Source organism: Acanthochromis polyacanthus, chromosome 9 (genome assembly GCF_021347895.1).
Source record: "Acanthochromis polyacanthus isolate Apoly-LR-REF ecotype Palm Island chromosome 9, KAUST_Apoly_ChrSc, whole genome shotgun sequence".
Lineage (NCBI taxonomy): Eukaryota > Metazoa > Chordata > Actinopteri > Pomacentridae > Acanthochromis > Acanthochromis polyacanthus.
In genome coordinates this window covers 7,729,548-7,757,240 of record NC_067121.1, presented here as the reverse complement: position 1 = coordinate 7,757,240, position 27,693 = coordinate 7,729,548, and the positions used below count along the sequence as shown (strand labels likewise).

At 37.6% G+C, this 27,693-nt stretch overlaps 2 protein-coding genes across 3 annotated transcripts in view; both read right to left on the bottom strand.

Moving 5' to 3' along the window:
* Window positions 1–8,613, bottom strand: part of LOC110963794 (nuclear receptor coactivator 2-like) — a 69,430-nt gene extending 60,817 nt beyond the window's left edge. Inside the window, exon 1 of one of the 2 annotated variants that reach the window (XM_051952976.1) lies at window positions 8,374–8,613. The gene's annotated coding sequence lies outside the window, so the exon portion shown is untranslated. The remainder of the gene's footprint in view (window positions 1–8,373) is intronic. The other variant, XM_022212289.2, reaches the window with a different exon arrangement.
* A 2,210-nt stretch (window positions 8,614–10,823) lies between these two features.
* On the bottom strand, window positions 10,824–20,008 carry lactb2 (lactamase, beta 2). Its single transcript, XM_022212292.2, has 7 exons — window positions 19,810–20,008; window positions 17,753–17,913; window positions 17,413–17,533; window positions 13,928–14,106; window positions 12,534–12,682; window positions 12,265–12,352; window positions 10,824–12,111 (listed from the first exon to the last, which is right to left on the bottom strand). Exons 1-7 carry the CDS (start codon window positions 19,929–19,931, stop codon window positions 12,068–12,070), a joined length of 864 nt encoding a protein of 287 aa, XP_022067984.1. The 5' UTR covers window positions 19,932–20,008; the 3' UTR covers window positions 10,824–12,067.
* Between the last annotated feature and the right edge of the window lie 7,685 nt (window positions 20,009–27,693).

Here is a 27,693-nt window from a genome sequence, read left to right as displayed (position 1 = left end):
AAAAATAACTACAGCTCCATTTGTTTTCCTTTGTTTCAGTGCAAATAAAATGACATTCTGATCATGTTCACATGTAATGAAATATCTTTTTGCAAAACATTATGAAGAACCTGAAATTTCTTCAGAAAAATAAGTGCAACTGCCTAAAATGTATACATTAAAAAATACGTAAAAGTTGTGGCAATGCGGTAGACAAATTTGGAATGACAGTTACTTCTAGTGAAAAATTGCAGTTAATTTCGTCGACCCTCTGGTGGGCTGGTTTTGGTCCATATCTTTGCCACCCCTGATCTCGGATAATCTAACTGCTACTTTACCAACAGTGAAATAAAAAAAAAACCAAACAAACAAAAAAACTATCTCAACACTTGACTGTGATTGAACTTTACTCTGCAGTGAAGAAAAGTACACACTGTCATTTACCATTAGATCCAGACCCAGACGGATCCTGTCTCCAAACGGTTGATAATTTATAATTATAGGCGCTTAATTAAATTACTGGCGCTGTTTTTCCACGTGCACAAATGCAACTCTCTTGCTTAAAAGACGCTCACATGGATCCTGCTGCTGTCTGATGCTGCAGGTGTTTAATAACTTAGAGGAAATACTATTAAACAGCAGGAAGCAACAAACTGAGCCTCAACAAACTGAGCCTCCACAAACTGAGCCTCCACAAACTGAGCCTCCACAAACTGAGCCTCCACAAACTGAGCCTCCACAAACTGAGCCTCAACAAACTGAGCCTCCACAAACTGAGCCTCCACTCCTGCTAGCGTCTGGTTTTATTATTATGAAATTTCTTTCTATCCGGGTGTGAAAGGTGTGTCGTGATTTCGGCACATAAACTGGGCTTTTTGTTTTCTGTGATGTTACTGGACCAATATTGGTGCTGAAATATTAGAAGTTTTTTTTCTAATTAGGTCACATATTTCATAGTACTGTTAAGTGTGCGAGCCCGTGCCTTAACTCTCGTGTCGTCCTGCAGGTCAAAGTGACCCGTTTTAAAGTTTGAAAATGTGGAGAAAAATATGTATTTCACTGTGAAAACTTCCACATTTTCAACAATTTTGGGACATTTTTGAACATTTTTTGGTGCAAAGAAAGAAACGTATGAAAAAATGTTTCTTTAAGAACATTTGGAGAGAAAAAAAAAATCAAACAAAATCCAGCAAATTTCACTGGATTTTGGCTGATTTCTTTTCTCTAAATGTTCTTAAAGAAAATATTCTAAATTTTACTGATATATATATATATATGTAATCACTTTAGATATTGTAGGAATTTTTTTGGAAGATTTTTATTTAAATATTTACAATTTTTATTTTTTTTAATTTTTTTTAATTCCTTGCCAAATTTGGGAATTTAAAAAAATTGTAAAAGAAACTCTTAGGGAATTTTCTTCCTGAAGATTTTCCAAAATTTTCAGAATTTTGGGGAATTTTTTGCTGAATTTTTTGGATTTTTTCCAGAGGGAACAATATTTTTTGGTGCTGTAAGGACAACAGGAGGGTTAATGTGACTGTATGCAGATCAGATCCAGAAATGTTAGGAGGTTTGACGTAGTAAGACTGTCCGTGTAACTTTTACAGAAAAGTGGGCAGCTTGTTCATGCAGGTTAACAGGTTGCCTTCAGGTTAACAGAAAGACATGCATGTGTGAAAGAGTTTTTCAAAGATTCATCTGTCTCTTGCCAAAGAACAGCTTCTATTTTGACAACCGTCCTTAATCCTCAGATGCCTCACAGCGTGGACCCCACAGATGTGAGATGCTGAATCAGAACACAACAAGCCAAGCTGTGTTGGCCTCAAAGGGTCTTTGATTGCATCTGGGGAAAAGAAAAGATGTCTGTTGACTGAAGCTGACTGAAGTTTCCTAATAACGTGATATGATCATAGTTTATCTATAAACAACTGATAAGTGAGTGTGACACATGGATGTGATTAAGTATTGAAATGAATTGTTGCAACAACGCTGCACAACCTCCTGTCTGTCATGTTAGCTACAACACTCTGCCACCAAAAGGTAGTGATGAACACTTCAATAAGCTCTGGCCATGGTCCACGTTTGTTCTGCAAAAGCTTGTTATGCTATTAGCTTGTATTATCCCAGTGCAGGCCTATGCAACCTCTCCCACTAACTCAGCTCTGCTGTCATAGTGCTGGAGAATTACAGCCGTTGTCAGCTCCAGCTAACCAAATTAGCACTTGTTATGCAACCTGCTGCACTTGGCTCCTAGGTCTGGTGCTTCAACCCTGCACAGCCTTCATTATGGTCTGCACATAGGAAGACTCTGTACTGATGTAGGTACATATATTTGTTTTGGTCCTTCTTTAAATACTGCAATGTCTAGGTCTGCTATCCAACAGAAGGTGAATGGAAATGTAGTCAGTTCAGACTTTCTACAACAAGGAATCCAGGAAACTGAGACCAAGTGAAGTTGGAAGTTCTACTATGACAGCCACTGGTGTCATAAATGTTCATTTCTGTTGAAAAATTACTGTAAATTCCAGATGATCAGCCAACAGAAACAGTGCTGCTAATAGCTGAAAACAGGAGTCACTGACCCTCAGTTAGAATGGAGCTGAATTACAGCAAGTGTAATTGAGCCCTAAAGGAAAGGAGTCCTAAAATAACAGTCAAGTACTGAAGAAATATTTTTTTCTTTTTTGAAATCAGTGCTTTTCTTCATCCTGGTAGCTCAAAACTTCCCTCATACTGTGCTCTCAACAGAAGGGATTCCAAAGTTTATCTGAAGCCAATCTGAAATAATCATTCTTTATCTTCCAGAGTTGTAGTATTCTTTTGTTTTTGTTTGACAGTAAAGCAGGGAGAAGACATTCAGTAAAGGGCCGTGAGCTGGAATTAAACCCAGAGCGCTGCATTCATTGGTTGCTTCCTCTACCAGTTGAGCTATTTGGGCGCCCGAAAGTCATAGCGTTTTATTGCAAATTTTCTCTTTTCGTTTCCTCTGTTATTGATGTGTATCATCCAGTGTCTTTTTCACAGAATTAAATCTAAACCCAGTGAACCAAACAGCTTTCAGCTACTATCATAACTGACAGCTGTAGTTAATAATATTTCTTATCTCCTTACAATGCAGTGTTCTGCTGGGAAACCTTGGGTCTTGGCACTGATGTGGATGTTACTTTGATACGTCCCACCCACCTAAACACTATTCCATAAAACAGCACACCACCACATGGCAACGGCACTTCTTCCCCAGCAGGACAATGCGGCACACTGGAAAAACTGGCAGCACCAGACACCACAGGACACCCCCAGATGTTCTGTGTTGATGCCAAAAACAGGTCTGAGCAGTTTAGAGCGCACAAGGGTCACCTACACAATATAAAGTTGGTTGTTTTATTGTTGAGGCATGCTGCTTTTTATTCTAGACAAAAACAGTACTGCTAACTCTCCTGGTATTGGCCTCAAACAATTCAGATAGCATGCTCCTATCCACAAACTCTAGAAAAACATCACTCCACATATTGTCCCATGAAGCAGAAAAATATTATAAAAATCTGTGACTTAAGATACTTCTTTTCCCATTGTATATGCTGTAAGAACATCCTGGAGATAAACTCTGCTGAGCGACTATTACAGTGATTATGGTGTTCAGGCACCACAGGAGGCTTCACAGAGGAGTCATGACATGGCTGAGAGTGTGTGTGTGTGTGTGTGTGTGTGTGTGTGTGTGTGTGTGTGTGTGTGTGTGTGTGTGTGTGTGTGTGTGTGTGTGTGTGTGTGTGTGTGTGTGTGTGTGTGTGTGTGTGTGTGTGTGTGTGTGTGTGTGTGTGTGTGGTGGTTAATTAGAGCACTTGGTCTCAGGAGGATCAGACCTGGAAGACGACTGTCTCTGCTGCGTGACAGAAAGCCAGAGGCAGTGTGTGTCTGGTAAGTTGGTGGCAGCCAGAGGAGTCGGATATCAACACACACAGATTAGTGGACGAGGAGGCACACACCTACACCGTTGTTAAGTGTACAGGTAAACACTCACACTGTGCACCTGGGAAACATAATTAAATTAAAAGAATTATCAACTGGTTTGTGTCAAATGCTCATTTCCCCGAGCCCTGGGTGCCAGTTCCAGCTCTGGTCTGTTCTTCATGAGTAATTGTCATTAATTTTGTTTGGTCACACCTGAATTGTTGACGATGACAATTTCACCTGGCAGCTTGTACTTGTTTGACCGCATACCAGCAGCCAAAGGAAACTACATTCAACACGAGTGAACAAAACTTACACAGTTGAATTCTGAAGATGCCCTTATGCAGAGTCTATATTTTGTCAGATGCGTGTCCTTATCTTGAATTCAATTAAAATCACTCATTAAAAAGCCTTTAATTCAGTCCAGACCAGCACAGGAAACATAAAGGTGACAGGCTGATGGTTTTAAAGTGAGCATATGCATTTTATTTGTATGCATTTGCTTGCTAATAGTAAGACCTTGTAGAAAACCTACTATGAAGAAGTGCACAGTGGAGCCTCTGCCCTTCCTCCTCCTTCTCCTCCTCCTGCTGCTGCTGTCATTGGTCAGGACATTATTTGAGCCCTCACGTGGTTTAGTGAATTCAAGCCACTAAGGATCCCTCACTGGGCTCACTGCCAATCTCATGTTAAGATCTTGGTCTTAAGTACATTCCTGCACTCTTGCTGCAGCACAACATGGTAGTTTTTGGCATTGAAAAGAATAGGACTGAAGCATACCGATATTTAATCTGATGAATCACTACAGTGGGGCATTACAGGAGAATTTAGTGACAATAAAACCGTTAAAAACTGAATAAAAAAGAGATCCAGGTTGATCCTGGAATGTAAGAAAACAAGCACGGTTAATGTTTGACGTTACTGAACCTAAGATGAATTATGTTGAGAAAATTTAACAGATTATAATTCATAGCACTTTGTCTCCACTTCTGTTGTTTTAAATGTGCTACATAAATAAAAATGATTTAATGTGAACTGCCAAGATGCACTAAAAATGTAGCGTTTTGAAGAGAACAAAGCAGCAGAAGAATCAGGCTCCTAGAGGTGTAAGGTTCAACGTGGAACCTGGAAACTTGGTGCACATGTTGCAATCCTTTTCAAAGGTCGCTTTGGGGAGTAGGGAAGAGCAAATAAGCCAATAAGAGCCAAAAAATCATGAGTCCAGCTCTCAAAGATAACATATTCAGAGAGTCTGCTGGGACCTGTCACGTAGGCAAACTGACAGGTTTCCTACAGTAACATACCAGCACAACAGCAAACAGACAAACCAGCACAACAGCAAATAAAGACAAATTCTTATAGCTGCGCTGACAATGGCCCGCCTGACTGTTACACAATGAGGTTGGAGCTGCACCGCGTTTCTATTCAGCAGAAACTTGTACATCATGTTAAGTCGCAGCCCTGCACAGCTCATCCCGTGCCATGTTAACAACACACATGCACGCAAAGCACCGATGGCCAGAATGACCCAGAAAGCGATATTCTACTGGATTCACTAAATGCAAGAATGCGATTCTTTAAATTAGAGAAATTTAGAGCATAACGGACACTTAGCGGTACTAAAAATTCAAGTTTTGGTTGTTAAAAAGATGCAAATTAAGCTTTTAACTGACTGACACAGCGAATGCAAGCAATAATTAGGCTCATATATTATAAAAAAAGTCTGAATTTCTCATGTAAATTCTGGTTTTCCACAATATCTGGCCTCAGCAACACAAACCAGCAGCTCTTTATGCACAAGATGCCTGACTACTTTAAGAGATGATAGGCTCCTTTAAAGAAAGATTTAATTAACTTTATTGAACAAAACTCATTTTATTTGACTTGTTGTCCGACCACCTGTCTGTAATTGACTTCTTCCCCACCACACTGCTTTTATTCCCACTGGGATCACTTTGAGTTCATCGAGTGGGATTTCACTCCAAAAATAACACTTTATTTTACATAACTGCCATTTTTTACTGGATCGTTTTTATTACTGCTTATTTGCAACTTCCTACCTGTGACATTTTAACCTTGTGGAGAGACAAGCATCTCTTCATATTATAGTGCCCAGAGCTGATTGATAAACTTGGCAGTGTCAAGCTGGCAGAATTTAAGAACTACAGAGGATACGTGTCCATTTACTCTTCAAAATAAAAGCAGCAAATACAACTGATGCTGCAGGAACACCACATACACGTAAAGTATTGCAGTTTATTTGCCTGAAACTCTGTAAAAGATGGACACCTCACTAAATTGAAACTTGGACATGCCATGACAGATCAACAAACACTAACCTTTAAGAAACCTTTGGAAAGCAGACTGATTGCTATGACTTACAGATATAAAATTAAAAATAAATTATCTCTTTTCCACATCTACTAGGCTATAATCTTTAAAGTATAACCCTCATGAATGAAAATGAAAAGCCATTTTGAGGCCTCAGTAACATTTCAGCCACAACTTTAATGGGATTGCAGTCACTTTTTGGCAAATGGAAAACTGCATTATATGAGTTGAAGTGGTCTTTTAATGCTATTTTAACAAGTAAAAACAACTAGATGCATATAGGTAAAATTACAGTTTTGTTTCTGTGTGTTTTATAAGTTTGTATAGACTAAAAAATATAACTCTGAGCCCTTTTAAGACCTTAATATCATTTCAGAAACAACTTAAAAAGGCTGAATTCCCCTCTGGTAGAAAACTACATTATACAAGTTGATTTGGTCTAATAAATGCTACTTTAAATGCTAAAAACAACTGCATGCATGTAGGAAATATTACAGTATTGTTTCTGTATGTTTTATGTCTGTACAGACTGCAGATATAATTGTCATGAAAGAAATAAGTCATTTTGAGGGATTAATAACCTTTCAGTTGTGATTTAAAGGGGCTTAAGTCACTTTCTGCAATATAGGAGTTAAAGTGGTCCTTAGACGCTATTTTTAATATTAACTGTACTTGTATATAAACTGTAAATTTCACACCCATAAATGAAATAAGACATTTTGAGGCCTTAACAACGTTTCTGTCATGACTTAAAAGGGTTTAAATCACTTTTTGACAAGTAGAAAACTGCATTATGTGATTTGAAGTGGTCTTTCAATTCTATCTGAACCAGAAAAATTGAGGTATACAGGCAATATGATAGTATTGTTTTTGCATGCATTATATGTCTGTATAGACTGCAAATACAACCGTCAAGAATGAAATCACTCATTTTGAAGCCTTAATAACATTCCACTCACTTTTTGGCAAGTAGAAAACTACACTAGCTATATGAGTTAAAGTGGTACTTTAAAACTATATTAAACACTAAGTGCAACTTGCTGCACATAGGTAATAAAACAGTATTGTTTCTGTATGTTTTAGAAGTCTATATAGACTCAAAATATAACTGTCCTGAATGGCATAAGTCATTTTGAGGGATTAATAACATTTCAGTCATGACTTAAAGAGGCTTAAGTCACTGTTTGGCCAGTACAAAACTGGATTATATGAGTTGAGATGGTCCTTCAATGGAATTTAAACGTAAAACAACTTTATTTGTAATAATGTAAGGCACATAGGAGGTAAATAACTCAAACAGGAGGATAACCGACTCCTGCAGTCACTCTATGGCACAACACCGGATTTGAGCGGTTTCTCTTGTTTATCTTGACGCTTCAGTTGGTTGAGGAAGTCCGAGCCGGTGTGGGAATAACCGTGAAACATGTTCACACAAACCCCTGTTAAAATAAAATTATAAACAGCCACAGGCGTTTAAATACGGCGGCGGTAAAACCCAGCTGTCCGACAACGAGCGAGCAACAGCCGGAGGCTGATGGTCCGCTGACAACCGTCGCTTCTCCCGATCAGGAAGCCCTTTAACGGCTAAAGTTGAAGCGAAAAAGTCCCGTTTTCTGCAACTGTCACAGGGTCTTTAAACACGTTGAAGAAACACAACCACTTTTCCCATCGTTTACGGGGCACCGACGTCGGTTTTGGGGCGTTTAAGCGACGGAAAGAAGCATTTAACCGTTTAGCTAGCTACAGTTTCGCGTTAAGCCCTCCAGCCGCCTGCACTCCGCCTCCGTATCGGTAGTGATAGCTGTCAGTCAGCCGCTTCAACCGGCCGAAAATCGGTGTGTACACTCGGTAACAGTCGGTAAAATTAGCTGAAAACACCTCGTAAATCACCTGTACGGTAAATACCGGCGTTATTTCGTTAGTAATTAAACCGCCGCGGTGTTTTTTGTTTTGTTTTTTTTAATCGCTAATGTCATAACGGTAACGTCGCGGCGCCATAAAGAGAAAATAAACTAGCTCAGTATAAAGTTTGCGGTGGAAGGTTTTTTCTTTTTTTAAACATGGAGGTGGGATTAGAGGAGGGCTGTCGGTGAGGAGAAACACTAAACTTACCAGGGAGTTGAGCGGCCATGCTGTGCGGGATGTGGTCGGTGAGGAGGTGGCGGTCAGCGGGACGGAGCGGCGGTGGCAGCGGCGGCAGCAGCAGCGTCCAGGGCCGGAGCCGCCATGTTCGTGTGGCTCAGAGGCTCCTCGGCTGTTTATGTTTCCCCGTGAAGCCCCCTCCTCCTCCCGCTGCACCTCCACCTCCACCTCCGCTCTGCTCTCCGGGTACCGCAGAGCCGCTTGTCTCCGCGCGCACACACCTGACTAAAACTTAATTCATGTGTCTTTATTTGTTCATAACAGCTTGGAGCAAACAAATCTGAAATCAAATAAGACAAAAATCCTTTAAGTCTTTAATTGAGCCTTTATTTGGAGTCACAGTCAGGTTTGATGAGATGAACTTTATTAACTGGGGAAATTCACATTTTCAGCAGCTCGATACAAATAAAGACAAGAAATAAATACAATAAGGCTGAAAATAAAGATATTGTAAGAACTATGTGTACCTTTTATGTAGAAGTAGGACATGGGGAATATATGTGTATATATATATATATATATATATATATATATATATATATATATATATATATATATATATTCTTAATATGGTAAATGACTATTGTAGCTGGAAACGGCTGATTTATAATGGAATATCTCCATAGGGGTACAGAGGAACATTTCCAGCAACCATCACTCCTGTGTTCTAATGCTACATTGTGTTAGCGAATGGTGCTGAAAGGATACCTGATGATAAGAAAATCCTTGTTCAACTATGTTAGCACATGAATAAAAGTGTGAAATTTCATGGAGAACATGAAATTGCGTGGATGACCCCAGACTTTTGAACGGTAGTGTAGATACATGGGATTGTATGTATGAGGGGATCTTTTGAAACTTGGAAAAAATGTTTAAAAGAAAAAGAGAAAGTACACACGTATACATGTTTACAGACACAACTACCTGGAGTGGGATTTGCTCATTTTGGACGTTTCTGTATTTATAAAGCAGTACTAATTTGATCATTTAACATATAAGACATATAAATTAACTGAAACAAGAACATTGGAAAGTAAAACATCTAAACTGCCTTTGGATAAAAATGATCCTCAGATTGAAAGGCAATAATAAACAATGTAAAAGTGATAAAAGTAAATAAGTAAATAAAACCCAATGTCTCTGATTTAAGGCATTGAATCATTTTAGGTCACATTGTTGTATAATTTGAATTAAATAAACTTTATTGACTTTAAAAAGCAAAAATACAGCTTCAGTGTGGTTTAGTGTGTTTTAACTCTTATAGCCTTCCACATAACATTTATATAGTGACCAACAGAATGCATCTAAGTCTCTGTGTAATCTACAGGCATCTTAATGTGAGATCTACGGCCTAATTAGTGATTTTAAGGGACTTTTTTGGTGTGTTTACATCTTAACATATTGCTGTGATTGCAATATCCACATATTGATTTCAAAGCTGTATCAGGCACCGTTATCATCTATTTATGCACTTTTATCTCTCAAAATATATGTAGTATGTCTATTGGATGTCCATCCATCCATCCATTCTCTATACACCGCTTTATCCTCACTAGGGTTAGGGGGGTGCTGGAGCCTATCCCAGCTGACTCGGGCGAAGGCAGGGGACACCCTGGACAGGTCGCCAGTCTGTCACAGGGCTACATATACAGACACACAATCACGCTCACATTCACACCTACGGACAATTTAGAGCAACCAATTAACCTCAGCATATTTTTGGACTGTGGGAGGAAGTACCCGGAGAAAACCAATGCATGCACAGGGAGAACATGCAAACTCCATGCAGAAAGATCCCAGGCCCACCCTGGGATTTGAACCAGGATCTTCTTGCTGCAAGGTGAAAGTGCTAACCACTACTGCACTGTGCAGCCCTCTATTGGATGTTTTATAGTTAATTTTGTTTGCCATTTACCACATTTTACATCTATGTTAAAAGCCACACAAGAAAGTAAATAAACAGTAACTTCACTGTATAGTTTGGTTCCTGCCGCTGCTCTGATATTAGCATAAAGCTAATATTACACTGTGTTCCACTAATTAAACTCACTCCTGCAGTGCTGCACTCAAACTACTGACTTCCAGTGTCCTGCATGAGTCGAGCTCTTTATTGGAAGTCGAGTTTACTGTCAGTAAAGTCACCAGTCAGCCTCAAAATGATCTGAAAAAAAGAAACTAACACGCAAACAGCTAAAGTCCCCACAGTCAGACAGCATCAGAGCCGTGAGTCAAAACAAAAACAGATGAGACTCACTGGGGGCCACAGTTCAGGAGTTCACGCGATATCCCATTATCACTCACAGGGTGTTGGTTAATGATTCAGTTCTGGTTAAATTCAGCTGTTAAAACTCTAAAACCAACACAAATACACAATAATTCTCATTGATCACAAGAACAAAAGCAACACCTTAAACCCACGGTAGCATCTTGTCATTTAATATTAGAATCTTTTCAGACACACATTTACATTCATTATTTGTCACAAGTTTTAGAAAAAAAATAGAACATTTCTCACATTTTTTTTTGCAGTATTATAAGAGCAAAAAAATATAACTGACCATTCAATTAAATGAATTAGCAGACGCTGCCACCTAGTGACTAACTGCCTGCAGCAGAGGGTTTAATCATCAACACTGAAAACAGATGCAAGATCAGATCAGCTCATTTAATGCTTTGAGACATTCATGGCTTCATAAATAACAGTGATTTGCAGGACAGAATATGTTGTATAAGCTAATAAGCATCACTGGACATCCAGTCTTAATTCCTGTCTGTAAATTAAACTTGCAAAAACTCCATGTGAGCAGAAACCACCTCTAAAAATGAGGTTTTTATGAAGTTAAAGGAGCTTTTAAATTAGCTGACGTCGTCTTACAATAGCTGTAAATATGAAATCTGGTCAAAGAGAGACAGAAAACAAGGAAAAAAAATCCGCCTTGTGTACCAGATTCCACTAATAAAATGGTCATTTTAAGTCATCAAAATGCTCCACAATAAGTTTTTAGGGCACATCTGAAGTGAGCTAAAGTGCTAAGCTTGACAGACTCCACAAGAGCAGCTACTACCTCCAAAAATGTGGTTTTTATGAAGTTAAAGGAGTTTTTATATTAGCAGTCAATGACTTGGAATTTTTGTAAATATGAAATCTGGTCAAAGGAGACAGAAAACAAGGAAAATCAACCTTGTGTGGCAAACTCCATGAATAAAATGGTCATTTTAAGTCATCAAAATGCTCCATGGTGAGTTTTAGAAGTCAGCTGAAGTGCTAAGCTTGATAGACTCCATGTGAGCAGTTACTACCGCTAAAAGTGAGGTTTTTATGAAGTTAAAGGAGCTTGTATATTAGTTGACAATGTCTTGCAATAGCTGTAAATATGAAATCTGTTCAAAAAGAGACAGAAAATAGGCAAAAACGGCCTTGTGTAGCAAACTCTGCTGATTACACGGTCACTTTAAGTCATCAAAATGCTCCACGGTGAGTTTTAGAAGTCAGCTAAAGTATTAACTCGTAATGCTACTTCTGTATTCAGCTTTGAGACAAAATTTTAGCTTTAACAGGTCTTGATTTTCCAGTAGCACACTTTGATCAATCAAAAACATCATTCTGAAAGGCAATCGTTTGGCGTTTAAAGATCAGTTTGAGTCCATTTCTTCTCCGTGTCGATCACAGGTTACTCTTCCATTTGCTGCTCTGTGAAGATCCCTTCACTGGGAGGAAAAACAAAAGTCAGAGCACAAAAACAACAACAACACATTGATAATAACCTTTAACCTTCATGTAAAGTGATGAACCTGCACAGCCAGATTTGAGTATTCTGGTGGAAGTATTGATTATTCTGGGAGTATTAAGACACGACAAACCCATAGTGATCTTTCCTTCTTTCTCCAGTTTCTTTAAGTGATGAACCAGGTTCACGTCAGCGGCTTGGTGCAGGTATTCAGGCGTGTCCTGGAAGAAAAGCAGGAAAACGTGTATTTCCAGATCACTTTCACAGACTACACTGAGTATTTCCAGCCAGCATATTTACTTATTTTGATGAAGCAGAAGACAAAGAAAGGTGGATCCCATTGAACAAGCTGACTGGACTGACACAGACGCTTTAAGTAGCAGAGTTTTTTTCCCTCCTGACCTTGTAGACGATCTTGACGAGCTCCATGGAGGAGAAAGGCTTTCCCGCTCCGTCCTGAACGGCTGCCAGGATCTGCTGCTCTCGTTGGTCCCGGTGGCTGATGTAGTGTCTGATCTTAGAGGCAGCGTCCTGAACCACCGGGCCGTGACCTGAACACAGACCAGCGAGGGAGAGTTTTCAATGGAGCGAAAGCGACTATCAACAGAAAACTGGAACGCTAAAAATGGTGAATCTCTGCTGGTTCCATCTTTCCAAACTAACCTGAAACAATTAATGAATTTGTAAGAGGTTGATCAGTGTCACTAAAAATAATTCTAATTGGAGCATTAAGTGACTGGATCTTTATGTTGAAGGCATGAAGAAAAAACAGTGAGAATTAGCATTAAATTGATGTGCTGGAATAATATTAAACTCCTACTGTAGATGCATGACAAATGATGAAAATGCAATTTTTCTGCTGATGCATAAAACAAATCTAAACGGTGACTTTACATTTCTGTTTGTCTAAAACAGCTGCATATGATGTTCCAGTTAATATTATGTACACGTAAACTGAACATTTGACTGGTTCCAACTCTCTAAAGTAAATAGTTGCTGGTTACTCGATTAAAAAAAGAAAAGAAAATGCCACTTTTGGGTCTGGAACAGTGTGTTTTTCTCTATTTATAACACTCAATAAATTTGAAATTGACTGATGAATGTTTGTAAAAATAATCCTAATTGCAGCAGTAAGTGATTAGAGCTTTATGGCGATGGCGTGGATAAATAACAGTGAGAATTAACATTAAACTGATGAGTTGGATTAATATAAATTACAAAAACCCTGAGTGATGAATGATTAGGATGAAAGTTTCATGCAGATGTATAAAACAAATCTTAACAGTGAATTTATATTTCTTTGCTTCTTAAACAGCTGCATATGATGTTCCAGTTAATATTATTTACACGTAAACTGAACATTTGACTGGTTCCAACTCTCTAAAGTAAATATTTGCGGGTTACAAACAAAAGAAAATGTCACTTTTGAGTGTAGAACAGTGTGCTTTTCTCTATTTTCTACACGTAATGAATTCGAAAAAGGCTGATTTATGTTACTAAAAATAATCCTAATTGCAGCATTATGTGACTGGCTCTTTATGGTGGAGGTCTGAACAATAAACAGTGATAATGGACATTAAATTGGACTGTTTGATTAATAATAAACTCCAAAAAGCAGGAGTGACTGCAGATATGTGCAACAAATCCTCACACTGACTTTGTTTGTTTCTATCATTTCTGCAGACCCTGTTGGGTACCTCATATTGTTTACATGCTAAAGTGAGCATTTGACTGGGAGTTTTCTGGATCGACAGGATAAATCTGGGTAGGGGACTTCTTACTAACATGGGTCTTACCGGGGTAGATGAGGTCGGCCTGAGAGTCCAGCAGGATGTTCAGAGACTTCATGTAGTCGTACAGATCCTCGAACACGGCCGTGCCCTCACCCAGGATGCAGTCTCCAGAGAAAAGCGCCTGTTCCTCCTCCAGCAGCAGAGCCATGTGGTCGTCGGTGTGGCCCGGGGTGAAAAGCACTCTGGGAAAAAAGACGTCAGCCATGACAGTGTGCAGAACGACACTAATCCACCTCTGAACCCCCATATTTTGAGTATTTTACTGCTAATGTGGCACATTTTTTAAAGAATCATTGTAATATTTTGGATAGAAGGGCTTTGAGTTTTCTTTTTTCGGTGCATATTTTTTACAGAATGCTTTTGGTTTTTACACCACAGGAAGTCTTTTCTAGCAGTGGTCATTAAACTGTATAAGTCCTCCACTTGCTGCAGAAATGACAGTTAAACAATCATATCAATATCATCTGCAATATCAGTTTTCTCTGCAGTTTGTATGACATCAACTTCAGTTTCATGTGGAACACTTCATTTTTTATGTGCGACATGTCGACCACATGTGCAATATTTTACTTTCACACACATTATTGTTGGTGTAATGTGCAATATTTCATTGTTATTTAACATTTCAGGTGCAATATTTCATTTAAATGTGCAATATCAAGGGTAATACTCTGATTATATGTGCAATATTTTTACTTTATTAGAACACACTGTCAGTGTAATGTGCAATACCTAATTGTTATCTAATGTTTCAGGTGCAATATTTCATTTAAATGTGCAATTTTTCATTTTCATTCGCAACATTTTGACTACATGTTCAATAGTCCACTTTAATGTACAACACTGTCAGTGTAATGTGCGACATTTAACCCTTTAAGCTGCAGTCAATTCCAGCCATTTTCAGTACAAAAAAATCGCTAATATTCTATTTTTAAATAAAAAAAATGGCGAAAAATACGGGGAATATTGGACGGGCATCGCGAGGTGCATTTCCTTGAAAACGACCGATTCGGGGATTTTATACCGACTTCAGGACATGTTTTGGACAAAATAGTTTACTGGCTTGTGTTGTCTGGATGTCCAAGGTTGGATTATGGCCGTTTTTTGTGGAATATTTTCATCTGTGTGTAATAATGAACCCGGAAATGTGAGTCGCGCTGTGTACGTTGAAGCCGTGTACAGAGAACGGATGGATGAATATTTGTTTTTGTCGGACAAATGTGTTTATATTACCCGCTGTAGTAATCACATCTGAAAGTGGTTTATACCGGCGGATTCATGAGAATCTAAGCTTTCCATCGGCGTATAGTGTTTGTATAATCGCGTTTGCAGCTGTCGGACATTCTTGAAATTCCTATGCAAATTAGTAGGTGTACCGCCGGCGGTACACTGAAGTTTAACGGGTTAATTTCTTTTCAGGTGCAATATTTCATTTTTATGGTCAACGGTCAACACAGCAACATCATAAAACGCACACATAAACATAAAACAGAAATTATCTAAAAGTATTGGTATTATTTACAAAACAAGCGATTTTCGGAACAAGAAAGGTCTGCATATATTGTATTTCTCACTTATAATGCCATATCTGACATATTGTGTTGAGGTTTGGGGTAATACTTATAGAACGTATATAGACCCGATAATTAAACTTCAGAAAAGAATTATTTGAATAATAAATAAAGCTTCCTACTGTGAAACTACCAAGAAACTATTTATAGTCATGCACCTTGACATTTTTAGATATTGTATACTTAAAAACATTAGAAATACTATTTAAAGTAAAGAATAAAAGTCTCTATATGTATTAAACAATTTTTTAAATTAAGAGAAAAAAATTATAATGTAAGAGGGCTGAGTGTCTTTGAAAGGGGCAAGGTGAGAACTAATGTTAAATACAGATGTGTCTTATATCTGGGTGTTATATTATGGGATGGACTGAGTGAGGATTTGAAGCTGTGTAATTCTCTGTTGAGTTTTAAAAAAGCACTGAAAGGTAAAATAATAAAAGAGTACAATGTAAGGGACTGATATGTGAAATAACTAAGAAGGCTAAAGTAGAGTAAAATCTTTTTTTTATCCTTTGTGTCTTCTATTTCATGTATTACTGTAATGCTAGGTGATTCTAGGGATTGCATAGGATAGGCAAAATAAGCTTCAGCTTCTGCCTGTTCCTCTTTCGGTTACAGAACGTGTAAAAAATTATTATTGTATATACTTTTTGGAGGTTTTGGGGGTTTTTTGTTTTTTTGTTTTTCATCTTTTTTTGTGAGAGGAGTAGGGGATGAGGAAAGAGTAAGAGAAGAAAAGGCGGGAAAGGAAAAAATTTTGTTTACTGTAATTTTTGTAACCGAAATAAACCATTCATTCATTCATTCATTCATTCATTCAATGTAACATGAAATGTTTCACTTTCATATACAACATTTTAATTTTATGTTATAAAATATATACATGTAAATATAATATTTTTACTTTAATACACCACATTGTCAGGATAATGTGCAATATTTTGTTTTTAACTGCCTTTTTAGGTAAAATATTTAATTTAAGTGTGCAATATTTGATTTTCAAGTGTAATATTATGAGTGTAATGTGTAATGTTTCATTTCTAACTGTCTTTTCAGATGCAATGTTTAATTTTCATGCACAACATTTTGATTAAATTACATATTTCATTTTTATGTGCAGGTCTTTGATTTTATGTGCAATATGTTTACTGAAGTATACCCCATTGTCAGTGTAATGTGCAATAGTTCATTTTTATCTAACTTTTCAGGTGAAATATTTTATTTAAATGTGCAACATTTCATTTTCATATGTAATATTTCACCTTCATACACAACAGTGTCAGTGTAATGCACAATATTTCATTTTCCTCTAATTTTTCAGGTGTAAAATTTATTGTACATGTGCAATATGTAATTTTTAGGTGCAATATTTTATCTGTGTGTGCAGCAGTTCGATTACAGGTTCTATATTTTAATCCTTTCATACACAACAACGTCAATGTAACAGGCAATGTTTTATTTTCATCTAATTTTTTCAAGTGTAATATTTCATTTTTATGTGCAATATTTTGATTTTACACATAACAATGTCAGTTTAATGTGCAGTATTTCACTTTCATGTACAACATTGTTAACATAATGAGTAACGTTTCATTTTCATTTCATTTCTCAGGTTCAGCGTTTCATTATCACGTAGGATATTACTTATTACCTCTGTATCATTGCCTGCATTACTTTTACGGTTCTATTCTAGCCTTTTTTCAGCTTATTTACTGTATTTCAGTAATGTATCATATTTATATCGAATTGCTTTTCTACTTTTCACTCTCTGCATTTCTTATGTCATTTTGTTTTCATGAGCCACATCTGGCACAACATTTTCTTTTGGATTAATACAGTTTTTTTACAGTTCCTATCTTATTTCCAGTTTAAAAACTGTCTCTCTGTGTAGTGAAACTGCATCTAAACTAAACTGACCTGAGTGTGGCTCCTTCTGTCTGGACGACGTCTCCATCTTTCAGGTACGTGTAGCTCCTGTTTCCGGCCGTTTCATGGGCTCGACTGGAGCGAGGAAGTTTGCAGACTCTGACCTCCGAACCTGCAGGAGCGAGAAATATCGCCATTTTTCATTCATTTACTCGCATCTACATAGAAAGTAAAAACTAGATCACATTGATCTGAAAGCAAACAGACCTTTGAAAGTTTCCAAAACTGTATTTTCTGGACTTATGTTTAGTCTCAGTAGTGTCATATGTAAGAGCAGTGATGACCTTTACGCAGCGTTAAAGGTCACTAAAACCACAGAAACAGGCCTCACCAGCCACGTCCCTGCAGACGTCCTCCACTCCGCCCGTGTGGTCCAGATGCCAGTGTGTGACGATGATCTCCTGGATGCTGGTGTTGAACTGCTTCAGCGCCTGCTTCAGGCTGCTGATGTATTCGGGTACAGAGGGTTCCCCGGTGTCTATCAGCACCCGTCTGCAACACAGAGTAACATATTACAGATTCACAGTTAATGACTTTTATATCTGTTTGGATTTGTTTGTTGCTTGCTTTGTTTTAGTTGTGGCTGTGCATGTGCATAAATCACTGTACTAGTGTAACTAGTGAATTCATTGTGGACAGAATAGGGATATTATAATAATTATTTTGGTCGATATTTGGCATTATTCCAATTATCAGTTGTTTTATTGGCTAATTATTGATCAGTTAAATACATCAGGTGTGATGCAGCCTCCTCTCTCTGTCTGCCATCCCTCTGTGGTCGCTCAAGCAGCAAAGACTGAATGAGAAACACCACAAACCAGGAAATGAGCTTCTCTCACAGTGGTTCAGGCTATGCTAATGGCTAATAGCGAAATGAGAAGGCAGATGAACGTAAAACAGAGCCTGGAAATCAATCATTAATATAGTTTTAGGATATGAGCCTTAGTGGACAATAAAAGTGATAAAACTGTGGAAAATTAAGAAAACAGAAGAACAGATGGAGACAAACTGATCAAATAGAGGAGATAATTTCATCACCTATTTTTATTTAATATATTCAGTTATCGTCAACCTTATTAATGAAGAGTCCAGTTACTAATGACAGGTTCATACTAGAACATGCTGTTAAAACATTACATTTCATGTCTGTTGGGTCCAAATATTGGTTATTGTCCTTTCTTGATTGACAATAATCGGTATAAAAGAGAATAGCTTTATTGTCATCATACATGGGGGCCTGACGGAAATCTAAAGCATCTGTATCGGCCTTTTAAAAATATATTAAAATAAAAAATAAAAAAATATATATATATATAATTTAAAAATATATATAGAAATAAAATATAAATAGATAACAAACAATCCATTTTAAAAACATACAAAAAATTTAATCAAAATAGAAAATTGAATCAAATTACTTCATAAATAAATCAGTTCATCCACGGTATTGAATATATTTTGCAATTAAGTTGTGCATGTATTATGAAAAAACTGCTGATTGAGGAGAAAAAAGGATGTTAAAATACATCTGCATGTTGTGTTGCCTTCATTATATCAGACCGGAGTAGTTACAACCGTGTTTTATTAAGTTACTGAATGTTTCCACAGGTTGATCATAGTTTTTTTGTGTTACTCCTGTGAATCTTCTCTGCAGAAATAATGCAAAAAGAATCTTTATTATAGAACAATTTATTATACTAAGTCTCCAAGTTGGTGTAGATTGTTTAGTTTAGTCTGTGCAAAGATACATCTGTTGTATTTATTGATTTATTTGCAGGGCAGTAATGTGAGTGTTTCCTGAACCAGCAATTAAATATATGGTACTAATTAAAACATGGCCTGCTACAGTGGAAACCTCTATATACCAGGGGTGCTGTATTAATTATATTTAACCTGTTGTTTACTCCAGATTACCAATAAAACTAAATCCTCAGGTTATTTAGATAATTGAATTGATTTTGTGATATCTGCCAACACAGTGGAGGTGAATGACATGTTGTTTTGTGGTACAACATTAAAAACTAAAGAAATAAAATAACTAACTAAATAAATAAAATCTCAAAATTTAGCTGCAGAACACAATGTGCACAGTTTTATGTTGAATTCCAGAGCTCACTGGAAAAGGGCTTCCTCCCTTTATAATCCTGCTAAAATCATATAATATTAATCATATTTCTGATATTAAGTACTTGCCGATATAAGCAGCAGGTAATGGTAATTAATTGTACACTTACAGTTTTTTGTAATAGCTAAGATTTATTAAATACAAGTGAGGTCAAGTTAAATTCGTGAAACTTTAAATGGAGTTCAGTGTGACGTTAGCTAACAGCCAGCGAACATTCCTTTAGTGAATCTAACTGAAGCTAACGTTAGCTCGGTTACCGTCACCTTTTCCCGGTGCCGACCAAGTACGTGTTGGTTCCCTGCAGGGTCATCGGGCCCGGGTTGCAGCCCAGAACCCGAATCACCCGGGCCGACAGCTGCTCGATCCGTGGAAGAATCGCGCTCATCGCCGGAGAAGACGTGAAGCTAGCCGGAGAACAACAAAACGAAGAGACGGGGGTCAAAGTTCAAGAGAACATCCTCAGACCGGAACTACAACACAACTCGCCTTCAAGGTAAAAGTGTCGATTTTTCAAAAATAAATGTCGATACACGCATAGACTGTATATATAGTGGATGTAGCATCTGGCCCCAAAATTGAAGCCCACACGGAAGTGTCAAAAACTTGCAATATCACGCCGTCCACTAGGGTTGGCTCCAAAAAGCTTTTGCTCCATAGACCCCAATTCATTTTTGGAAAAAATAAAAATTGATAGACTGATTTTCGACAGCTCAGGGTTTTTTCCCGTTAATTTTCATGGTCAAAATGAGAGATCAGATGGCCGATCTTAAAATAAATCAATACTGAATTTTAAATAAGGTAGTGTCTACAGACACGGACCCGTACCCGTAGCCTGTGGCCGACGGATACGGCACTTTCCCTTATTATAAATATTAATGAGACGTACATGAATATTAATGAGCCGGCTGATGAACGCGCTTTGTGATTGGCTGGTAATCCGACGGACATAAATATTAATGAGCCGGTTTGGTAATCCGAGTGATGAAGGCGCTTCCGTGATTTGAGGTGAATCTGCGTGCCGAGCCTGTCATGTCAGTCATCTGCTGTTCTCTTTTCTATCATGCATAATGTCTTATAAATATCATTGTCTGACTTTTTCACGGACAGCGATTTGGGGGTTGAAATCAGCACTACTATTAAAAATAGCAAAAATTTTTATTCATGTGACCCTGTTCTAATAAAGCACAAACAGCAAACAAAACAAATGGCAGAACTAACAGCCAGCAAACTATAAGTATTTTTTTACCTTCAAAAGTAGCGACAGACTATTACATATTAACAACCTAAACAAAACCCTGACGTATTTTCTACGTCTGGCAACACAGACACTGCACGTCAGTCACTTCAATGTTAGCGGACTCTGTTGAATGGCTAAGTTACATAACCACAAACAAATCTCACAATATCACAGTAAATCGAGTTTGTGCTTTTTTTTAATTCATGCCGAATTAAAGAGCTGCTCCTCACCATTCACGAGTGTTTGTTTCATATTCGACATCCTTAACTTTATCTTGTAAATTAGCGTCCGAAATTAAATGGGAACATTTGCAATGGAGTTCGTCAGCCGCTTCCACCACTGAACGCGGTAAACTAATTAATAGGAACTGGACTTCAAACAATTTATACACGGCGTCTAAAAGCGTAAAAACTGCAATGTCTAAAGTGTGAGAGGAGACTGTGTATTTTTGGTTAAATTATACAATGTTCGCCGTCAAAGTCATTCATATAAACTGCCTGTAATGTGCAGCAAATAGTAGTTAACCGGCGCCAGCTCTTCAGTTACCTTAACGGGTCCGTACCTCTAGTACAGATGCTACGGGTACGGGTCCGTACGGGTCCGTACCCGTAGCATCAACCTTTAAATAAATCGTTCAAGTTGGCGGAGCAAGGGGGCGTGGCTATACTTGATAGACAGCAACAGAAGCCTCTGCGGTAAAATGTGGGCGGGATAAGAGAGTCTTCAGCCAATCCTGCCCCTAGTTGCTCTCCGGTCCAGTCTGTTTGATGACGCTTTTTACATCACTGGCTCCAAAAAAATCCAAAACGGCGACCAGGAAGTAGCAAAATCCGGGCTTCTTTTTTTTTTTTAATCAATTTTATTTGCAATTTTACACAAAAATACAACAAAGAGGAAAATACCAGGGATATTCTACTTACATCACACAAGAGGGGGAGATAAAGTGAACAATTAAATGACACTCAAAGCAACAAAACAATTAGAAGCCAGGTTTAAGTTTGAATTTTTAAGGTTGTTAATGGATCTTTCAGTTTTGTTTTTAGTTAAATTTATAGTAGAAATGTATAAGTTAACGTCTACAATAAATTCATTAAAGTTTGTTTTTTTATTAGCCCATTTCATTTTGTGGATGTGATACTTTCCTAATAAAATGTGAAGCTGAATTACAAATTTTACATCTTTTTCCATTTTCTGATCATAGTAAATGCATACATCTTTGGCATTTATAATAATAATCCGGGCTTCATTTTCTCGGCGTTGAAACCAACGGGTGACTTCACGGTTAGTTCACGCCTGGATACACGTCATTGAATAGAATCTTTAAAATGCATGAAGATGAGGAATAAAATCAAAGAAGAATTTATTAACATATGAAACCAACATATTTCTGTCTGTGGTCATATCACAATAAAGTTCATCTTTAAAAACCTGTGCAATATCTATTTTCTTTCTACACAATTCTACATAAGTATACATAGAAAATAAGATAAATAAAAAGCACTGAATGAGAAAGTGTTTCCAAATTTTTGATAGTTAGTGTGCATATATATATAAAATGAGAAACATGGATCATCCACTTCATATCGCCCTCAATGAGCAACGAAATGTCAGTGGTGGGGGGCTCCTATCCCCTTAGAAAATCTCTCATACCATCAGCAATTAGACTATATAAATCTAAAGCAAACAGATGAGACCCCAGATGATTGAATTTTCCTTTGGGGATAAATAATTTTATTGTAGTGTATTGTATTGTATATACACTACCGTTTAAAAGTTTGGGGTCACTCAGACAATTTCATATTTTTCATGAAAATTCACACTTTTATTCATGTGCTAACATAACTGCACAAGGGCTTTCTAATCATCAATGGGCCTTTCAACACCATTAGCTAACACAATGCAGCATCAGAACACAGGAGTGATGGTTGCTGGAAATGTTCCTCTGTACCCCTATGGAGATATTCCATTAAAAATCAGCTGTTTCTAGCTAGAATAGTCATTTACCACATTAACTATGTTGAGATTGGATTTCTGATTCATTTAATGTTACTTTCACTGAAAAAAAGTGGTTTTCTTTCCAATATAAGGACATTTCTAAGTGACTCCAAACTTATATTACCAGTTAAAAGTTTGAACACACCTTCAGTGTTTTTCAGTGGTTTTTATTTAATTATTTTCCACATTACAGGTGAATACTGAAGACATTCAAACTATGAACGAACACATATGGAATGATATAGTAAATTCACCAAAAAAAGTTACACCTGAATATGCTTTGAATTTTCGATTCTTTAAGTAGCCTCCTTTTCCTTTGATGACAGCTTTCCACACTCTTGGCATTCTCCTGGAATGGTTTTGAATTAAAAGCTGTCAAGAGTGAATTTGTGGAGTTAGTTGCCTCCTTTACATATTGGAAACCATCAGCTGTGTTGTGCAGAAGTCATGTTGGTACACAATGGTTATCCCTATTTAACTGCTGTTGGAATCCATATTATGGCAAGAGCCAATCAGCTTAGTAAAGAGAAACGACAGTCCATCTTTACTTTAAGAACTGAAGATCAGTCAATCTGGAAAATTTCAAGATCTTCGAATGTATCCTCAAGTACAGTCTCAAAAACAACCAAACACTCCGATGAAACTGGCTCACATGAGAACCGCCCCAGGAAAGAAAACAAAGAGTTAAAGTTCATTAGATTTAACTGCCAAAGAAACCAAAAATTAACAGCACTTCAGATTAGAGCCCAAATAAATTCTTCACAGAGTTCAAGTAGCAGACACACCTCAACAGATAGACAGATAGATAGATAGATAGATAGATAGATAGATAGATAGATAGATAGATAGATAGATAGATAGATAGATAGATAGATAGATAGATAGATAGATAGATAGATAGATAGATAGATACTCTCACAGTAGTGTCATTCTTTCAGTCGGTTCTAAAGCAAACACAGCTCCCACCACACTGTTAACAGACTTGTCAGTATTACAAACCAAACAGTAGGTGGCACCATCGTCCAGTCACAGTCACCTCTCACCTCACCAGCAGCATTCTGGCACCTGGTTAAAAAAAGAAAAAAAAGAAAAAAGGTCCTGGATTGTCGGTGTTTCCCAGAACGAGCGTTTTATTACGAGGTAATGATAATGACGCTTGCCAACTCCTCACAGTTTACCCTCAAATATCAGAGCTGTCTGGCCTTAATGACTGTTGTTATTGCCCTCATTAATCCCCAATGTCCGAATGGGTGTTTTTATTACATCTCGAAACGAGGAAACCAAAATCATTAAAAAGCTGTTTAACCACATAAACCAGCGAGTGAACGACTGCTGCTCTGTATCTGATGGCGACCTCTGACCTCCCTGTAGGGCGCTCAGTGAAGTTTCACACAAGTATGGATACATTGATTTAAGGATGGTTTTATGGTTGTTTTAAGGGAGTTTTTCACTCCAGCGTACACTATATTCATGTCATATTAATGAAACTGATTTAAGTCAGATCTACTTAAATCACTTTCTCTCAAATTAACATTTTAGCTGAATTATGATGAAAGTCAGATTAAAGTTTCCAATTTTCCAACTTAATTGTTTGCTTTTCCCAAGTGTAAAACACCGTTTTGTTACTAGACATCCTTCTTTTCCTTTACTTCGCATTCCTAACATGGGAATAATTGTAATAATAATAACAATAAACCTTTTTCTCCAGAATCAGAATTTAAAGGGATAAAGTGAAATTTGAAGTTGATAGAATCTACTACACTCCTGCCAACAAAGAAGAAAGATAAATGAGACTAATTGTAAATAATTTTCATCTAAAGCATAAATTTGAAAATAAAATGAAAGAGAAAACACCGTCACTCTTGCATATTTGGTAGATTTTTCTATATTATATTTAATATATTTTTGGATCTTATTTCACTTTTTTTTAAAATTTAATTTAATTTTATACCCTAATAGTCTGTGTTGTCTTGCTGTTTTCCCCTTTATTGAATATCCATGCTGCTGTAACAACTTAATTTTATGTCTAATAGCTGTTTTAACATGGCATCTGGTTACATGCGAGGAAACATGCCATGTCTCCATACAGTCGTGGTGAGAGTGTGTGCGTGTGTGTGTGTGTGTGTGTGTGTGTGTGTGTGTGTGTGTGTTCTTGTACTTGCTACATGGTGAGTACCATTTTCTGCATTTAACTATCAAAGTGAGGACATTTTTACAAAGTGAGGACATTTTGGCCGGTCCTCACTTTGAAACAGCCATGTTTGAGGGTGAAGACTTGTTTTTAGAGAACAGGTATGAATTGAGGTTTGGTTAGGGTTAGGGTAAGGATTAGGGTTAGGCAATCAGTTGTGATGGTTAAGGTTAGGGTAAGGCTCTAGGAAATGCATTACGCTTATGGATGTCCTCACTAAGATAGAAGTACAAACATGTGTGTGTGTGTGTGTGTGTGTGTGTGTGTGTGTGTGTGTGTGTGTGTGTGTGTGTGTGTGTGTGTGTGTGTGTGTGTGTGTGTGTGTGTGTGTGTGTTTTAGCTTTTGCTACATTGTGGGGACCAAATGTCCCTACAACTGTAGGAAAACCGAAAACTATGTCACTTGTGGGGACCTCATTTTGGTCCCCACAAGTTTAAACAATGTTTTCTTGGCCATGTTGTTGTTACTGAAAAAAGTAAAAGTGCAAAAACGTTTCTTGAGGGTTAGCCATTGTTTTGGTTAGGGTTAGGGTTTGGTTAAGGTTAGGGTTAGGGTAAGGGTTAGGGGTTAGATATGAATGGGAGTCAATGGTATGTCTCCATAATGATAGAAAAACACAGTATGTGTGTGTGTGTTTGTGTGTGTGTGTGTGTGTGTGTGTGTGTGTGTGTGTGTGTGTGTGTGTGTGTGTGTGTGTAGATATATATGTACATACTCAGGGTGGGACGGAAAGATTTTCTTGTTTGTGTTTCAATGTTTTTCAATGTTTTAATGTTGTGAAGCACTTTGTGGTGGAATTTCATCAGATGAAAAGTGCTATAAAAATAAAAATTGATTGACTGATTGACAGATTGATTGATTGATTGATTGATATGCATTAGTGCATGTAAACCCCAGATCAGCATGTTTAGTTATTTATAAGAGTACAACAAGCAGCTACTGGTCCTCTGACATATTAAAACAGTGATTCTGACCATCAATCATCATTCTAAATTCTAAAAGACAAACTTTATTGTGACATAGTGATGTTGATTTCAGGCAGAAATGCGCTGGTTTCATATAAAACTAAACTCTTGTTGATGAACCTCTTTAGATTTTATACCTCTTAGTAAAGGTGAAGTTTTAGCAGAAATCCTTACTTTGCTCCTGTAATCTCAGTCCCCTGTGTTTCCCACTTTTAAGTCTTCAAAGTTAAAAAAAAAAAAAGAAACTTTGATTGCAGCTGCTATCAGAAGTTATGCAGGAGGAAATGTGCAAATGAAACCAGTCATCCTTTGTCAGCCTTTGGGCCTTAAATTCAAGTTAGCCGCTATTCCCACTCTGCAGCAATCAATGCCAAAATGTGCACAAAATGTAATTAAATGAGATATCGCCCTGCTTTTCATTTCATTTTCTCATTAAACATCAACTATCCCTCAGTATATTTGATTTGTCAACAGTGACAGCCAATCAAAGAAGACGTCCAGGAAGCTACTTAACTCCACGTCCACTTTATTTAAGGCCCTGTGTGGGTCGAAAGAGGAAACGTTCACATCTGACTTTAAGAAAAGGAGACTGATTTAACACAATTATGGTGTTTTTTTTTTGTTTTTTTTGAGGAATCTTCTTTGAAGTTTTGGGCAATGCTGGGTTGAAAGTGTCCATTTAATCAATGCTTTACCTAAAATATACAATGCAGCTTCTCTAAACAATTTCTATTACTGTAGTGCTTTACCACTTGTTGGAGAAATTGTTGTTATGGTCATGATGGAAAAGATGAGATTGAAAGATTAAGAGCAATGAAGGTGCATTTGGTTCTGGTTCTTAACAATATACACTGTCCATCCAAAAAAAAGTTGCACACTCCAATATTTCATTGGACCACCTTTATCTTTGAGTACGCTGGCCTTTCACTGTGGCATCATTTCGATGAGCTTCTGCAATGTCACAGCATTTATTTCTGTCCAGAGTTGGATTAATTTTCTACCAAGATCTTATATTGATGACAGGAGAGTCAGACCACTGCGCAAAGTCTTCTCCAGCACATGCCAAAGATTCTCAATGGGGCTGAGGTCTGGACTGTGTGGAGGACAATCCATCTCATGCTCCCTGATCCACTCATTCTCAGTGTGAGCCTCATGATTCCTGGCATCATCATCTTGGAACATGTCCATGAACATCTGGGAAGAAAAACTCCACTGAGATAAAGACCTGGTCATTCAGGATATTCAGGTAGTCAGCTGACCTCATTCTTTGGAAACATAACGTTACTGAACCTGACCAACCCCAGATCATAACCCTAACCCCTACAGGCTTGTAGGCACGAGCCATGATGAGGACATGACTTCATCTGCCTCTCTTCTTACCCTGATGCCCCCATCACTCTGGAACAGGGTAAATCTGGACTCATCAGACCACATGACCTTCTTTCATTGCTCCAAAGTCCAATCTTTATGCTCCATAGCAAAATGAAGCCTTTTTTTCCGATTAACCTCACTGATCTGTGGTTTTCTTTGCGCTACTGCTGTTTATTCCCAATCTTTTGAGTTCCCTTTACATTGTGCATGTGGAAATGCTCTTACCTTTACAGTACATAGCCATGAGGTCTACTGTTGATTTCCTACGATCATCTAAGAGTTTGTTCCAACCACATTTGTTTCTCGAAGATGATGGTTCACCACTGTTCTTCAGGTTTTAATCATGCGTTGGACGGTTCTCAACCTGATTTTAGTAGTTTCAGAAAT

Excerpts from the sequence above, each read along its gene's own strand:
- lactb2 (XM_022212292.2), bottom strand. The coding sequence starts at position 19,931 with ATGAGCGCGATTCTTCCACGGATCGAGCAGCTGTCGGCCCGGGTGATT. Across the intron at positions 17,534-17,752 it reads CGTCTGCAGGGACGTGGCTG|GTTCGGAGGTCAGAGTCTGC; the intron begins GTGAGGCCTGTT and ends TCGCTCCTGCAG. Across the intron at positions 14,107-17,412 it reads ACAGAAGGAGCCACACTCAG|AGTGCTTTTCACCCCGGGCC; the intron begins GTCAGTTTAGTT and ends CTTTTTTCCCAG.